General features: G+C 41.0%; 1 protein-coding gene across 1 annotated transcript in view; it reads right to left on the bottom strand.

Moving 5' to 3' along the window:
* Nucleotides 1–2,740: 2,740 nt before the first annotated feature.
* The window catches only part of LOC149321401 (urocanate hydratase-like), an 85,711-nt gene continuing 71,855 nt past the window's right edge, over nucleotides 2,741–16,596 (bottom strand). The window contains exons 17-20 of the mRNA XM_089521078.1: nucleotides 14,503–14,602; nucleotides 10,555–10,636; nucleotides 4,276–4,375; nucleotides 2,741–3,490 (exon numbers count right to left, since the gene is read on the bottom strand). Coding sequence (XP_089377204.1) covers nucleotides 3,350–3,490; nucleotides 4,276–4,375; nucleotides 10,555–10,636; nucleotides 14,503–14,602 — 423 coding nt within the window. The 3' untranslated portion in view covers nucleotides 2,741–3,349. The remainder of the gene's footprint in view (nucleotides 3,491–4,275; nucleotides 4,376–10,554; nucleotides 10,637–14,502; nucleotides 14,603–16,596) is intronic.

The following is a 16,596-nucleotide window of genomic DNA, read 5'->3' as shown; positions in this document are numbered from 1 at the left end:
ACACATGTAACACCAACACAATAACATATAATTAAAAGGGCAAGCATGGTCCCCCTTGGGTGAATTTATCCATTTTCCCACATCTTTAACATCCTCCCTGAGTACTGTATAGTTCTTCTCACAAATATCTCAGCTAATTGTACAGCCCTATAACCTTTTATATCCAAATGGTCTAATACCTCAAAATTGCCCTTAGGCCATTTCCCTCTGGTTCCGCAGATGAACCCATAAAAGGACACCCTATCGACATCAAATTGCTTTTTCACTATCCCCCTCAAGTTTTCATAGTAACATACTTTAGCAGCTTTTTCCAATGTATCTACTTAATTTTCCCATCTCACGGTAATGTCCACAACAACCGCTTCTTTCTTTCCTACAAACACCAAATCTGGTTTTCTTAGAATGTTCTTACTATTCCTGATATGTGGTTCTCTATGTACCATCCAATTAGTGCTTTTGGTGCTGTTGAATGGATTTTTGTGTTTCATATCAGCAAATTAAAGTGTTTTCGAAGTATATTAGAAGACTTTAACCCCCTTTTTACTCTTTGCAGGACAATTCTTTGCAGGATCATTTAATTCAGTCATATTTTGCAACATAGAAACCAAGATGGGATGAAGCAAACCTGAGGTCACTATAAAACCAGCTTACATTGACCCTCAGTTTTGCAGACCTGTGTATTTAATGGCAGAAGGTCACTTTCTAACATTTATGAAAAGGTCCAGACAATGCAACTTAGTACAGTTTAGAGACATGGGCAGTGTTAACACATTTCTTACAACGGAAAGCCTTCTCTGAAATTGAAATGCTAATGAAACAACAGGAGAAATGTATTTAATTCTGACACTGCTTTTGTATCTACTGAAAACAGTGGCAAAATCCCAAATCATTGTACAAGTACTTTTTTACTTCAGGCTGAGCCACAGGCTGTGCAAGCTACTTAACTGGTGGTTGTGTTTTATTTGGCAGGGATTTTTTTTCTACTCAAAGCAGTTCAGATTAAGCACAGCATGTACTTCACAGATCATTTGGCTGGGATATAACTCTGTCCAACAGCAAGCTGATGCGCCCCGACAGGATTGTAAGCAAAACAGCGCCACTGAGAAGCAAAAAGTAGATACCCCTTAGTTTTCAAGCAGATCACAAGTGAACTGTTCACAAGCTTGGTGCACGGTTTGGGACTAATCCTATTAGCTGTGTTGAAGGAGCAGGTTGATTGCATCAGCAAGGAATTAGTTTGGACATCTGCTGAGGTCCCTACCAATTCTTTGAATCTGATATAAAAGCAAACCATACAGCAACCTGGTTATAGTTTTATATTTTTGTTTCTAAACAAGCTATATGTGGTACAAATCAGTCCCCATCTTCAAACGAAACAGGATACTGCTATACAGAATTACAGTTGGAAGTACTGCATCTCACATTTAGAGAAGGGCCAAAGGAGGGATGAAAAGTTCAAGGATCATAGTTTCTAATTTTCATTGTTATATCTGAATCAGGCTTTGATATCTTTTCTGCTGAAACCTGAAAGTGACCTCCCATCAGACAACAATGCATGTACACATCACTTCAGCCATTATAAAGTACCTCTCTATACCCAGTAGAGATAATTACATAGTTGGCTTTGCCAGTGTAATTTTATTATACCAAAGCTACATGAAAAATTGTGCACATGAATGTGTTTATGTTGTTATGCCTTGTCCAGTATGCATGAAATCTTTATACGACTAATTTCCTTTTGAAAAACAAACACCCCTTACTGGAAATCAGAAGTCTTCCTACTTCCTTATAGAGCTAGCTTGGGCTAGTCAATGTTGAATGATTGAGTAAGAGCATAGCTTGTACTACATTTCACTGGCACAGACCCATGGAACAGAAGCCCTTGTAAAGACTTGCAGATTTGAAAGAACTAGAACTAATCTCTTGAAACTACAGCATGAAAAGTTGCTTTTTTGGACTGTAACTCTCAGCATCCTCCAGCCAGCATGTGTGGGAATTTCATTTTGTTTGTATTTTAATGGTTCTCTGGTCCATACTTCCCAAACCAGTGCACTTGTCAATATGGTGTGATACAGTTCTCCACCCACCCACCTCCAATGCATATAAAATATGTATGGTGCAATATACAGTGGTCCCTCCACATTCACTGGGCTTAGGAGTGAAGGACCCCCGTGAATGTGGGAAAACAGCAAATAAAAAACATTATTCTTTTTACCTAAGAGAAGGCTTCTCAGAATTTTCAGGTCCTCCAGTGTAACTCTGTGGTCAACATCTACTAGAAGTTGATCATAGAATCATGTTGGAGGACCTACACATTCCTAGAAAAGCATTTCCTTCAGGAATGTCTAGGTTCTCTGGCACAAATCTATGATCAATTTATGGCAGAGTTTAAGGCAGGTCATTGTATGACGTTGTGACTTACACTGTTGTAAACAATAATTTACTCCAAAAATGAGTTGTGATAAGTGGCAGAAATGGAATTGGTGGTGGCAGACAGCTTGCACATCTTCAGGATAAAGAATACACTTTGGGGTTTAGACTGAAGGTGCTGTCCAAGGTACCCAGTTAATTTGGGGGACAGGGTTCAGTACCTTGGATGGCTTCTGTGACATTCAGTCTAAATCCCACAGCAGATTCACTGTCCCACTGACATGGAAGCCATCAGTTGTTGCTGAACAGAATTATGACTTCTGTGTTTCTGAACTTTGCTTGGATTTCTAGACAGATAGCTAAGAACAGGTTTGATTTTGCATGACTTTATGTTTTCCTTCATATACTCTTATAAGCTACTGGGGGAAAAAACTTACATTGATGCTGAATGTAGCTGGATTTCCCCAAGCATCAAAACTAAGGAGGGAGAAAGTGTGGTCTGCAGGCCACATGCACCCCCCCCCCAAAAAAAAAACATTTCAAATTTCTTGCCCTATAAAATGCCCCCAGAACCCTCCAGGGGCATTGGGAGCACTTTTAGCATGCCCCACAGAAATCATTTGTTCCTAACAGTTTTGCTCTTTTCTAACAGAAAATCACTTCCAAGTCATTTCCTGTTGTAATAAAAATACTTCTCCTGGGCCTAAAATGTCCTGGGGGTGAAAACAAAATTGTCCTACACACCACAGAGGATATTTAGGGACATTGTGGTGGGGACAGCCCTCCAAGTTTCCCTTGGAAACTAATGCAACCCCCAAACATTTCACAGTTGCCTACCCCAATCAAAACACGGGGGGGAAACCTGCTTACCTGGAAGACAGTTTCGGAATGGCATTTATTACATCATAAAATGAGATTCATTGCAAAAAGGGAAAAGAGCAATATTCAAAGGCAGAATGAAAGGCTGACTAGTGTGAGGTTAACACCGGAGTGCTTGCTCCAGGATGCTGACATCAGTCACTTTATGGGGAAGAGTCACCTTGAGTTTCTTTTCTTTCTCCATGGCTTGGCAGATGGTTTCATAAGCATTGTTGTTACCTGACCAACAGCGTCTAGCCACCTGTCAATACAGAACACAAGAAAGTATGAGACATGTGTATTATATCTCCAAGCTAGAAGTAGCCAGTTTATTAAAATATATCTAGCCAGAGTTCTAATTCCCAATCTTTACTCATAGCAAAATGAAACCGTATTTATGGTCAAGTATGAAGAAACTAAGGAAGAGACCACACACACCTGTTAGTGTAAGGAATTCACCAGTTGAAGGGCTACTCTTGAAAAGACTCCCTTCCTACTATCTGAAAGCCTTGTTATCTCTTACTGCTAATCCCAGTGGCTAGGACCTTGTCGATCTTGAGGTCCACAAAAGTTTATAAAGGATACTGTAAACAACAACAATTCTTCCATATGATGGTGTAATAAAACTGAAATCTGTAACTTCATAGTCTAGGATTTCTAGGCCTGAAGTGGTGCTCAATAATAATCATAGATCACATTGAATGAGAATGCTTTGGGTGAATTAACATAATTTACAAGATTTGCAATTACACCCACATTCCTTTAGGCTTGGCTTTTGGCTTTAGCTCTTGATTATCCTTTTTCTAAAAGTTTTCTGTTCATCATTCTACAATTGTGTTTTTTTAAACAGAGATGAGACTTTACTAGTGATAGATTTCTAGAGACCTCATCAGACTTCCAGAAGGTAAATTTCATTATACAACAGCTAGTAGAGGATGGTAAATTCACACAGTCTTGCTAAAGACTTGCGAAATCCTGTATTTGGACAAATTAAAGAAAATGCCAAAGCAGTATTTCAAAACAAGCTGATCACATGAACTTGCTTACTCCATTGGAAACATCCCAGCTCAACATCATCTTTGCACGTTCTTCTGCATCAGCTGAGCCATCCAGCACAAGACCAAATCCTCCGTTGATCACTTCTCCCCTTTAAAATTAACCAAACAAATTGCATTCTTGATTTATTTATTTATTTATCTTGGAATTGATCCTATGTCATCATCACACTTCAGTATGACACATTCTCAAGAGGAAGGAGGGAGACATATTAGGCTGAAGGAACATTGCTGTCATTGAACATATGGGCACATGCCCAAGGATGTTGTAGTTGCTCAATTGTTGCACATAGTTAGGAAGCAGGACGAGATGGCCTCTAATAAACATGTGTTCCTATAACTGATGGCTGCTTCATTCCAATGTCAGGCAGTGAGACTCCTAGTCTGGTACAGTGAACCACATATATTGCATTTTCCCACACTCCCCAGATTTCAAGCTAAGTTCTTACTCAAGTGCCCGTGCCAAGAGTTGAGCCTGTTGTAATTCTCCTGTGTACAGGACAGCTTAAAAAGCACTTGTTTAAACAAATAATGAAAATGCCTACATGCCTGCTGATTAAGTAGCTAATATTACTAAGTTTCTTGAAGGTCAGGCCATGGTTATTTAAGTTTATTACCCTGCCATTTGGTTACTGTAATAGCAGGGGCCATGCTGGAATCCAAATCGCAATTAGTTTTTCATGTGGCAGTTAAGTAGTCTTTTTCGGCTCCAGCAATTCAGATGTGATAGACCATGATTCCCAACATCAGACTAATATAACCACTGGACTTGTTCTGGGGATAATGGAAATAGTAGTATAATACATTTGGAGGCTGCTCCAACATATGTATTTAGGAATTTAGAATCATAAACTAAACTCCTAGATCAGCTACTTAGTCAAGTATATTTAACTAAGCAGTGTCTTTTGGTCCACTTCCTTTCTGTCACCCCTGAATCTTGCTTTACCAGGCATCAGCCAATGTGAATGATGGAGGTCTTTTCTCCTGGTCAAGCAGAAAATTGAACCCTGATTTCCCAGAGGTCCAGTCCAACACTCAAACCATGATATCACAATGGCTTTCCTTTACTGCCATGTTGTTCAAAAAATAAAAGCACAATGGGGGTTGCAATTCTGTGAACTCACTGACAAAGAATTCTTTCTGTCCCCTACAAATATAACTATGAATATTACCACATGAGCCCTATTCTCACTGCAATTACACTTATCAATGAAAATGGAATTACTCCTGTTTGTATAATAGCCATTATCACATCTTCTCAATTATGCAATTGGAGCTGCTGCTGCCATTACACTTTCTTCTTGACTCCTTCTTAACCCCACCACCTGCACCTCCCTTAAGCTCACCTCCCCACCCAGCATGCCTTTTGGTATTATTTTTATTTTCACTTTTTAATGCAATTCTGGAGCAATGCTCCTGTGATGGGGGAGTGGATAATAAAAGAAAGAAAGAAAAGAAATAGCAAAATAAAGCTAACCAGCCTGCTTGGGAGTTGGAAGCAGGAGGGGGGAGAAGAGGAGACACTGACACCACGTGACTGCCAACATCTCATACCTGGGGACTTGTGCAATTGTCAGCTCATTGGTGGGTTTCCACTGTTAATGAAAAGGGACGCAGCCGTTACGGTCAGGGACACAGCTGCTATGGGTCAAAGGCCTCATAGTGTGGTAAGTATTGCCAAAGCTGTTTGTTTCTGGGTCTAATCAACATACGAACATGAGCAACCAAGCCATATTGCTTCCTGAGACTAAGGACACGACATCCTGTTCCATTCCACACACTGAAGCAAAATGGAGCATTTGTTGAACACTGATCAGTCAACAACAGCAGCATAGCTGTGTCTTCCACTACCCCAGCTTAAGGACTGTGTGATAGGGCATGTGATACACACTGACTCTGTCCTCCAAAAGAAGGAAGTAACTAGGAGACTCAAGAGAAAGTGGCTAGAGGACTCACCAGCGATGGCTGGGAAGGCTGCCTTCTCACATGTAGTTCCCTTCCCCTGACTAATGCATAGGGCCTATATAGGAAGTAGCCTCTTGTTGAGCCAAATAATTGATCCCATATAGCCCTACATGGCTATCCAAGCTCTACTGGTTGTGATTCTTTAAGCTGAAGATGTCGGGGAACAAAGAATACATTCTATGCCAGTCTTCCACAATTGCAACATTATATTTTTGTACTATTTTACCTATGGAGTTTATCAAATGAGAGGAATTTCTCTTAAATTCGAATGAAAAGAAAGTGGGGCCAGAACTCATTCACTTAAAGTCGCTAGTTTAGCACAATTACATGAATGCGCCTTGCGTTCGAATAGGCTTCCCATTGCCCAAATTTGCATGTGGCAGTCTATCATTCAATAACGGGAAACCACATGATTGCGTTTGGACTGACTTCCCATTGCCCAAATTTGTGTGTAGTGGGTTATCATGCAATAACGTTAAACCCCATGATTGCGTTCAGATTGCCACTGGATTATACTTCCAATTTCCCTTGTCTGATAAACTCCTATATTGTGTCCTTTTTTAAAGTATATGTCCTAAATTTTTCAATATTGTTAATAGCTTGATTGATTTTAATGTTGAGATTTGGTAAGTTTTAACTATATTGCAATCATTTTAATTTGCAAGCCATCTTGAGTCTAAATAATAAATGATGAGGATGAGGACTGATGCTAAGCTTGAAAAGGTGCTTTTTTTTAGATATCAACTCCCAAAACTTCATAGCAAGCACAATTTGGCTTTGCCATCTGGAAGATTCTGAGAATTATCAATCAAAATAGTTTCTTTTCTAAACTGTATCCCAATCAATACGGCTAATCAAGCCAGCATAAGAATATAAAACAGCACAAACAATACTGTGATTAAAGAAGACCTAGGCCACTGATGTAAAATGTTCTTTCAGGGACTAAATGTCTCCCAAAGATCTCTGTATGGTGCCTGGATTGAATCAATGTTTAGGTCTCCCGTGGCAAACCGCCTCTGAATGAATCTTGCCAAGAAAATCCAATGACTTCGGGTTGCCATAAGTTGGAAATGATTTTAAGGCACACAACAAGATACTGGATCCAAAACTTAGAATTATGTAATGTATTTTGATCGCAAAACCAACATAAATCCAAGGTCAGGGAGAGCTAGAATTGCCCCAATCCACTCACCTTAAAATGCCCATAAATTAAACCTACAACAAGTCATGTTTGTTAAGTTAAATTTTCCAACAAGTCTTCTCACTTTTATAGGAGAGCGCTTTGCCCTCATTAGCACTGGGTCATATATTCAAATAATTAAAGAAACATGTGGCATTTTGACCTAAGCTACCTCCTATAATTTCCAGATGTCTCCAACCAAGGTGATCAAAGAATTCCAGGCCCCTCTTGCAATCAAGACATCACACTGTTGACTGTGTACTTCAATCGGTAAATTGCTTCTGTCTCTTTGTTGGTACAAGTAGCTCTGGCCTCCTGCTAATAAACAGGCTTTCAGAACTGAGCTGCTGTAACAATGGCTACTCTTCATATAAGTCTATATGTGGTCTAATGAAAATGATACAGATTTATATGAGAAAAAAAATCCCTGTTACTGTTCAGGCTGCGCTATTGATAAAAACACAGAAAAGATCATGCTTAGCCTCTGAGTCCAAAGGAAAGATTGAAATGGGGTGAAATCAGAACACACATAGGAAAAAGGGCTGATAAATCCATGTATTGCCATGTATGTTTGTCAGTTCTCTAGCCAGCAATATCCTAATGTCAAAGGAATGCTCACACCCACCCGTACCACACAGCAAACTCAATTATCAGTGGCTAATGCTGGGAACCAAAGGACCAAAACATTTGTATGGGGAAATTTGCAAGCACATCTAATGCATCTGATCATCACAAGCCTCAAATGGGTAGTTCATCCTGATCCCTTCCCATCTGCACTAGAGATGGCAGGAATGGACAAATCTTGTTTCATTTGCTCTGACATTTGGATTTGGGGGGTTAAAAATATCTTCCTGTCAAATGTATGAAGAAATTCTTAACCATCTGCCCTGGGCAAATTCAATAAGTACTCTACCCCATGGAGAGGATCATGTCATACCGATCTGTTGTATGCAACAGAGGTTTAAAAAGAGGACCTTATCAGGAGAAAACAAAAAAGGCAGGAGCCCTAATTCAGTGTTACCTGCATGGTTGTGATGCCTTGACTAGGTACTGGAATTCAAAGGCAGATTTTTAGAACTAGACACTCAAAATATTCTGCTTGATGGGTGAATCAGACCACTCACATTCCACAATCAACTTTTTTTAAAATCAAGTTCTTTCTGTTAAATGTGTGAAGTAATTGCGGATTTTGGGAAACTCTTATTAAAAAAATATATCCAAACAAAATTCTTACCCATCCCTCACAAACAGTTCCTGTGGGGGATAAAGAGATTTTACTAATGTTTCCCACACTTCCATCTTAGTGGAAAGTGGCAAATTAAATGTATAAGATACTCACATACTCATGTGCCCTAAATCACATATTTAATATGTTAAAGACTTCATACTATATTGTCTGGTGGCCAGAACTATCTCACTGTAAGAAACACAGAGCTTGATTGAACCTATCACTTTCTCACTCTCTCCCTTCTTCTTGGTTGGCACATCATATCAGTTGGTTTATTTATTATATCTTCAGCCAAGGTCAGCAGCAGCATCTGTGGCAGATCCCATTGTTTTGCATGCAAGGAGCTGAAGATTCAATGCCTCTCATTTCCAGGCTGAGCTGAGAAATATTTTTGTCCTGCCTGAATTGCTGTTGCTAGTCAGTGACAGCAGTACTGAACTATATAAACAAATAGTCCAACTGAGTACAGGACAGATTCCTATGGACATATCCACTTTTATCCTAATAAAAATCATAATAATAATAACAGGAAAAGAGTGTTGTTAAATGAACATAACCGGCATAGCTCTTACAGTTTCTTTATCCTTTACCGCAAGTAAAACCAGGCTAGCAGAATGCATGGAAATGTCCAATGCACAGGTTCCACAGGATGGCAGTACAAGTAAACAGCCAGGTCTGTTTCCCTTTTTTTTTTTTTTTTTTTTTTTTTGCCTCTAAATGTATTTATTTGTCTTCAAAAAGAATGGGCTGCATTCAGAACTTAGAAAATACATGAAATGAAAAACACAAAGGGAACCTTCCAGATAGGCTTTTCCTATACAATAGCCTTGCCTCATTTGCAAATTATCTGGCATGTTGTTGTTATTGCTGTTGTGTCAGGTCTGTTTCCTTAAGACAAAGAATGGGCATCTTGTGGTCCTCCAGTTGAAAGACTGCAGCTCCTATCTTTCCTCACCACCAGCCATGATAATGAGAGCTGGCAGGAATTGTAGTAGGACACCTGGAAGGCCACACTGGTCTTCAGGAGTATGCAGGTAGATGATTTTATTTAATCATCTTATCTGGGGCAGAATACCTGCTTGAAAAGTAATGTGTATAGTTTCATGTACTTTAAAATACAGTTAGTCATCCTTCCTATGTTTGGAGAACTTCCTGGGCACCTGGATACCTGCCCTAAAGTCCTATCCAATCCGGATGACATTACTGCCATTAAGAAGCCTGATCTGTGAAGATATTGTGCTCTATGAAAATTCATACAGGCTCATGTTCTGCAAAAAGAGGTTTGAATTAGCCCATCCTTTGTCTTCAAAAATATATATGCTAGAACTAATTGGGGTTGGGAGTGGAGAAAAAGATGGCTGGCACCTGACCTGTTTTGTATCAGCAAACTCTTACTGCATTTTAGCATATGGGCATGTTATACTGGGGTCCAAAGGTCACAGGTTTAAATGTAGCTGGAGGGGAGTCTAAATAGATCTAACTGAACATAACACTGGAAGTAAGGTCTGTTTTAACACACACACACACAGTTTTTGCCCTTCTTTAACAAAGAGATTTTTTCCAAATAGTGCTATATATATACAAATGTATTTGTAAAACACATTTCAGACAAAATAGAAAAAAACATACAGACCATAGAGGCTGTTCTGAATGGTCAGTTTGTTGTATAACAGTTTGTATAACATTAAATGTATAGCTCCAATTCATCTGTTGCTTGCATTCCAGACCCCCACACTTAGGAGAATGAGAAACAACTGACCAAATGAATTTCAGGAAATTTGGAAAAGGTTTAATGAGAGTATCCCTCAATATTTTCACAAGCAGGCTGTTAATATATGACCAACCTTTCTTACTACTCTTACTTGTATCTTTTCCTTTCAAAGGCAAATTCTCCTTACCAGCCAACACCACCACCATTGTGTAAGGCGATCCAGGTAGCTCCTCTGAATGAGTCTCCTACAAAGTTTTGAACAGCCATATCTGTGGGAAAAGAAAGGGATGACTGAAGCATGGGAAATATTCGGTTGAAAGTTGGTGGGGTGGGGCACAAACCACAAACTATTTTTGCAGCTATTTGGCAAAAGCTTTACTCTTCCATTTAAAAGATCATTTCCAAGTATTGTGCATAATCACTGTTTGGCAACAAAGCCAGCAAGAAGCTGACAGTCTGGATGAGTCCCTTCTGTATGATCGTATTATATTTGTTACCAGTGGCCAATATAAATGTGATTGCAGATGATCCTTGTACCATGTCCGAACTGCTGTCAGATCCCTATTTTTAAAAATTATTTAGTGGAGGGACAAGGACCTTATCATACTAGATGAATCCCACTCAGAAATGGGATTTAAAAGTAGATAAAAAAACCCACAAATATGGGAGGTTTCTCAGATGACGTTTCTCCCAAACGGAAATAATGCAAAAATAAAGCAAAAGGAAAGTGTTGATTTTGTCCATTTTCCATTCGCTTTATTTTTGCGTTATTTCTGTTTGGAAGAAACATGTCCGAAAATCATCCCACATTAGCGGTTTTTTTCTACTTCTAAAATCCTATTTCTGAGTGGGATTCGTCTAGTGTGATAAGGCTCATAAAATGAGGCCAATTGCTAATTCCCATTCCTCTTTTGAGGAGAATGAAGAATAGGCCTCTCAGTGCACTGACTAGGTCAGACAGCTATTGCTGCTTCTCATTTGTGTCATCAGCCCATTTGTTTACCTGTCTACTTCCCCTCAAATGAAGAAGGTGAGCAGGTTGGCAGGAGCAGAAGTCACTGCTCTCTCTCTCTCACTGTCTCCTTGTTTCATAGCTTGGAAAAGTTACAGCTTTGGAACTACAAATTTCAGAATGCCACAACGCACATGTCTTGTCCCTCATGTCTTGCCACACAAAATAGGACTGCTGTTTTGTTATGCTCACATGGGATTTCCAACTGGTGCTGCTTCTGACTCAGGATTGAGCAGGCAAAGGCATCAGATGATTTTTATTTTCTTCCACACCACTGCCAGCTATTTTCTGTCCATTGCCCTAGTCCAATGAGTTCACTACAAATAGGTAGAATACAAATGGTATCCTGCAAGCCTTGGTTTTCTGTCTCATTCTCTCAATAATCAGTACCATGTGGCCACTTGGCATACTCATTCCTCGTTGGGATGTTTTGGGGCAGCTCCTCCCTCAGGCTGGGGGGGGGGGGGGAACCATAAAGTTGATTTGTGTGTGTGTTGTGTGTGTCTTTACTTCTCAAAACCTTGAGATTCTTCCAAGCCTGCCAATACTGGGCCTTTCTTGTGCACAGGCACTTGTACCACAAATATTAAAATGGGGGAAACAATCAATTCCATAGCATCATGATGTTGTTCCATACATTTATATTCTCATGTTTTTCTCAGTTAACAAAATCTCTGTCAGTTAAGCTAATTTTTACAAAGGAGTTTATCACACTGAGATTTATGCAGTTCAGATCTGGGGTGACTCCTGGTTCAGCTATACGAATTCATGTCATAATGTGAGTGTTTTATCATACCTGGCTGCCCTTCCGTTGCCCTTCCAAATCAAGGGGGAATCCAATCCAAGGCAAGTCACGTGATACAGATTCATGCAAAGCAGAGTGAGTGCACATTGTATCACCACACTAGTACATACCATGTGGATTCAACTTGATTCAAATCAGCACCCTTGCACATGCTCAGTGGGGGTCTGAACGCATCCTGAACCTTTGCACTTCCGAGATAAGAAGGGAGCCTGGTTCCACTTTCACGTGAATGCTAGCCTCACATGAAAGACTGCTTCACGTTTCTTCCTCCCTTCTATTTTCCCACCCTGGCAGCCAAATTCAAACGGGGTCCTCCATGTCAGAGCCCCCTTCCTTTCATCCACATCCACATCTATCCTCCTGCCATTCGCCTCATCTATTTCAGCCACATCTATATCTATCCTCCGTGTCAGAGCCCCCATCCATTTATTATTATTATTAAGGAATTATTATTATTATTATTATTATTCACTGGAAAATAGAAGTAGAAGGTGTACATTTACTTGGAAGTAAATCCTTTGGATCTGAATGCTAGCCTCACGTGAAAGAATGCTTCATGTTCTATGGGCTTTAGAGTCCGTCTTGGCATCCAAACTAGAACTCTTTTTTGGGAGATCGGGTCCATCTTGGCACCCAAACTAGAACTCTTTCTCTGGTATATGTGGTCCGTTTTTTTCCTGTCACACAAGGAGCCTTTCCATGGGAGACAGATAGGGTCCCCTGTGTCACCCAAACTAGAACTCTTTCTCTGGGATATGTGGTCCATTTTTTCCTGTCACACAAGCAGCCTTCCCCAGTGGCATCGGAAACAGCGCCAGCAAGTTTCCTGTCCATGTTAAAACGTGAATACATTCATTCCCCAGTAGCTTTCTGCCTTTTCCCCAGCATTTCCACTGTGGAAACTACATTTCCCCTCAGCAGCAATGGAAGCGGGGGAGGGAGAGTACCAGAAGCAAATGGAGCAAAATTGCAGCATGGCATCATGGGAAATGTGGGACCTTGGAGGTTTGGAGGGGTGTACCGGGACGGAAGCAAAGTTGCATTCCACACCAGACCAATTTGGAGTGAAATCGAAGCGAGCTTGAATACGAATTCTGTGAATTCTCTTTTTTTCTGATTTCACCAAAATGAGGGGTCACTTTGGAATCACTGCGGAAGCGCCACGGAAGGAGCTTCCACAGAAAGCAATCGCATCTAAAAACACAGTCACGTTATGACGTGAATCCAAATCGTGGACCCGCACTCACGATGGATCTGAGCTGCAAACCCCCCAAAAAACATCAGTGTGATATACTCCATAGTCTTCCCCTCTTTCCTTATTCTTTGTCTAGCTGCAAGTTATTGTTTTTTTGTTTTTTTTAAAGGTAACATTGGCTTTAGAGGGATAGCGAAGGAGAACTGGAGAAATACAGACTGATGGTGTCTGGTTGCTGCCTCATGTCTGCAGTAAACAATGTAGTAAAGAAAGTTTCAGCTGGGAAAGTGCAGGATTTTACTGCAGTTGATCCTACTTCAGCTGTGGGTACCAGAGATACCTACAATAGGCAAGGTAGATAGCAGCTGCCTACGGAATCCCTTACTGGGCATGTGTGAACAGCAAAACAGAGGAATGTGAGAGCAGATTAGCCTGCTGCACCATCTACTCCCAACATGTTAAAAAAAATCCCACAGATCTAGAAAATTGATCGTCAATATGGAAATAATAAGAAAAGAAGAGGCTCATGAAAGAAAAAGTCATTTCTGGATGCATTTTGTGAGAAGCCTTCGAGTGGTCTTGTGTTTCCCCTTGTTCAAAATATTAGTTGTTTCATTTCATGTGTGAATATCGTCAGTTTTAAATAAAAGGTACTTTATTAACTGAGGTCAGTCAGTCAGTTAATAACTTGGACACTAGCTATAATGATGTGTGCTGTATTATTTTTTCTTACAATTTCATTATTTTTAGCTCTCATCTAGAAATATTTTATTTAACCTCTGCCTGTTTCCTGCCTCTGTTGGAGTAGATGGTGGCTTATGAAAGCTGAGATCACAACAACCTAGTTACTCTTCAAGGAGTTGCACCTCTTTTGATATCACTGAATTGTAGACAACATAAATGTAACAGGAAACCTTCGGACGATGGAAAAATTATTTCCAGAAGCCCCAAGCCAATCATGCCCAGTGGGGGCATGGGGGGGGAACTTTCCCAGGCTTTGGAAATCTCTACCCAGCCAAATTTAAAAAGAAGGTTTTTAAGGGACATTTGGTGACATTTGTTTCCTAATCTCAGGGAATTCTAATAATCACAGGAAAGACAAGCCTGCAGCCACCCATCTGACCTGCACAAAATGCAGAACCATCATAGATGTTTGACGTTTCTCTGTAAGGACTGTCAGTCCCACTTACATCGTGGTGGTCTCTGCTAAGAACCACTGGTGCCTGTAAAGAACAAAAAAGCTTATAAAAAGGTAGTAAAGATAGTATGATCATCGCCAGTCAAACAAAAGATATATGCATAATCTCTCCCATAAAAAAGGTCAAATATAAATGCAGTACAACATGAAATTTAAAAGAAGTTAAATACAAATGTAAATGAAAATTTAATTACATTTAAGTTAAATATAAATCTAACTACATGAAGCGCACAGGAAAATCTTTACCATGGAAAAGAGACAAAGTAAAGTCAAAATGAATGTCCCCATTATCACTCCCAGAGTACTTTATGCCAGTTGGTACAGATCTCTAATGCGGGTCAGGGCAGCAGGGCAGACACAACAGATGTGGGCCAGATTAAAAAAAACTGACAAATTTTGACTCTGATTTTCTGTTAAGATTAACAGATTATCTTCATCCTCATCATCCTGCTGTGAATTAATATACCATGGAGCAGAGACCAGCTGTGGGTACTAGCTGATTTCTCTGCATTGATACCATCTTCTCAGTGCAAGGCTTGTGGCAAGAGGGATTTTTTTAATTTATTTATAATGCTGGTGGTGTGGCAGCATTTTGTATGGTGCACATGTGTTGTTACACATGGAGACATGTGTCAATGCCACCCACTTCCATGAATCATGGACTGTCATTCTTATTGGAGTTCTCTGAGTAGAGTAAATGCTGCTGATGGCTGGAGTATTTGTCGGTGTAGTTCTCAGGTGTTTTTTAAAAAGTAATCATAGAATGTTTCTATATTCACAGCATCGCTCCCAAGCGCCCTCTCAGGCCCGCTTCCAAATGTAAGCCCTGGTACACGGAAGATCTCCGGGCAAGGAAGCGGGAACTGCGACGGCTAGAGTACCGTTGGCGGAAACACCTTCGCTTAGACGACAAGGCTCTCCTAGACCAACTATTAGAGGACTACGGAGAGGCAATACGAGCAGCAAAGAACTCGTTCTATGGTGCTCGTATTGCGTCCGCAGAGTCGCGTCCGGCAGAGTTGTTCAGGGTGGTTAGGGAGCTAACTCAGCTCCCCCCCGCCCTGAACCAGATCCTTGAACCTTCGAAGGCCTGCTGTGACCGTTTTAACGACTTTTTCGCGGATAAAACCTCTCGGATAAGCGAAGGTCTTGATGCCGACATTCAAGCAGAACCTAGAGTAGAGGTATCCAGAGCCTCCGCGGACTCCATTAAACTGGATCAGTTTGAGTTGGTAAGTACCGATGATGTGGACAAGATCCTCGGAAGTGTTCGGAAGACAACCTGCTCTCTCGATCCCTGTCCCTCGTGGCTTGCGGCCCAGGGGGGGCCGGCGGTAACCTTGTTGTTACGCCGGATTATTAACACATCTTTGAGGGAGGGCCAATTTCCATCAGAACTTAAATTGGCCATTATAAAACCTATCTTAAAAAAGCCCCCCCTCGACCCCCTGGTTTATAATAATTATCGGCCAGTTTCGCTGCTGCCATTTTTGGGAAAGGTCATCGAGAGGGCGGTTGCAATCCAACTTCAGGCGATCTTGGATGAAACGGATTATCTGGACCCATTTCAAACTGGCTTTCGGACGGGTTACGGGGTTGAGGCGGCCATGGTCGCCCTGGTCGATGATCTCCGTCTGAGCATTGACGGGGGAAGCGTGTCCCTGTTGGTGCTCTTGGACATCTCAGCGGCTTTCGATACCATAGACCATGGTATCCTTCTGGGACGCCTGGCAGAGGTGGGAATCGGGGGCACTGCGCTCCAGTGGTTCCGGTCCTACCTCTCTGGGAGGTCCCAGATGGTGCAGCTGGGAGACGTGTGCTCTGACGAGAGGCCCCTTAAAACTGGGGTCCCTCAAGGAGCCATTCTGTCTCCCATGCTATTTAACATTTACATGAAACCGCTGGGAGAGATCATCCGGAGACATGGGGCGCGGGGTTATCAGTACGCTGATGACACCCAAATCATTTTCTCTATGTCTCCGACTGATGCAGTGACTGGGGATGGCGTCTCTCCTCTCG

The sequence above is a fragment of the Sceloporus occidentalis genome, unplaced genomic scaffold (assembly GCF_023333645.1).
Source record: "Sceloporus occidentalis isolate IW3139 unplaced genomic scaffold, rSceOcc1.0.p SCAF_1, whole genome shotgun sequence".
NCBI lineage: Eukaryota > Metazoa > Chordata > Lepidosauria > Squamata > Phrynosomatidae > Sceloporus > Sceloporus occidentalis.
This window is presented reverse-complemented; position numbering and strand designations above follow the sequence as displayed.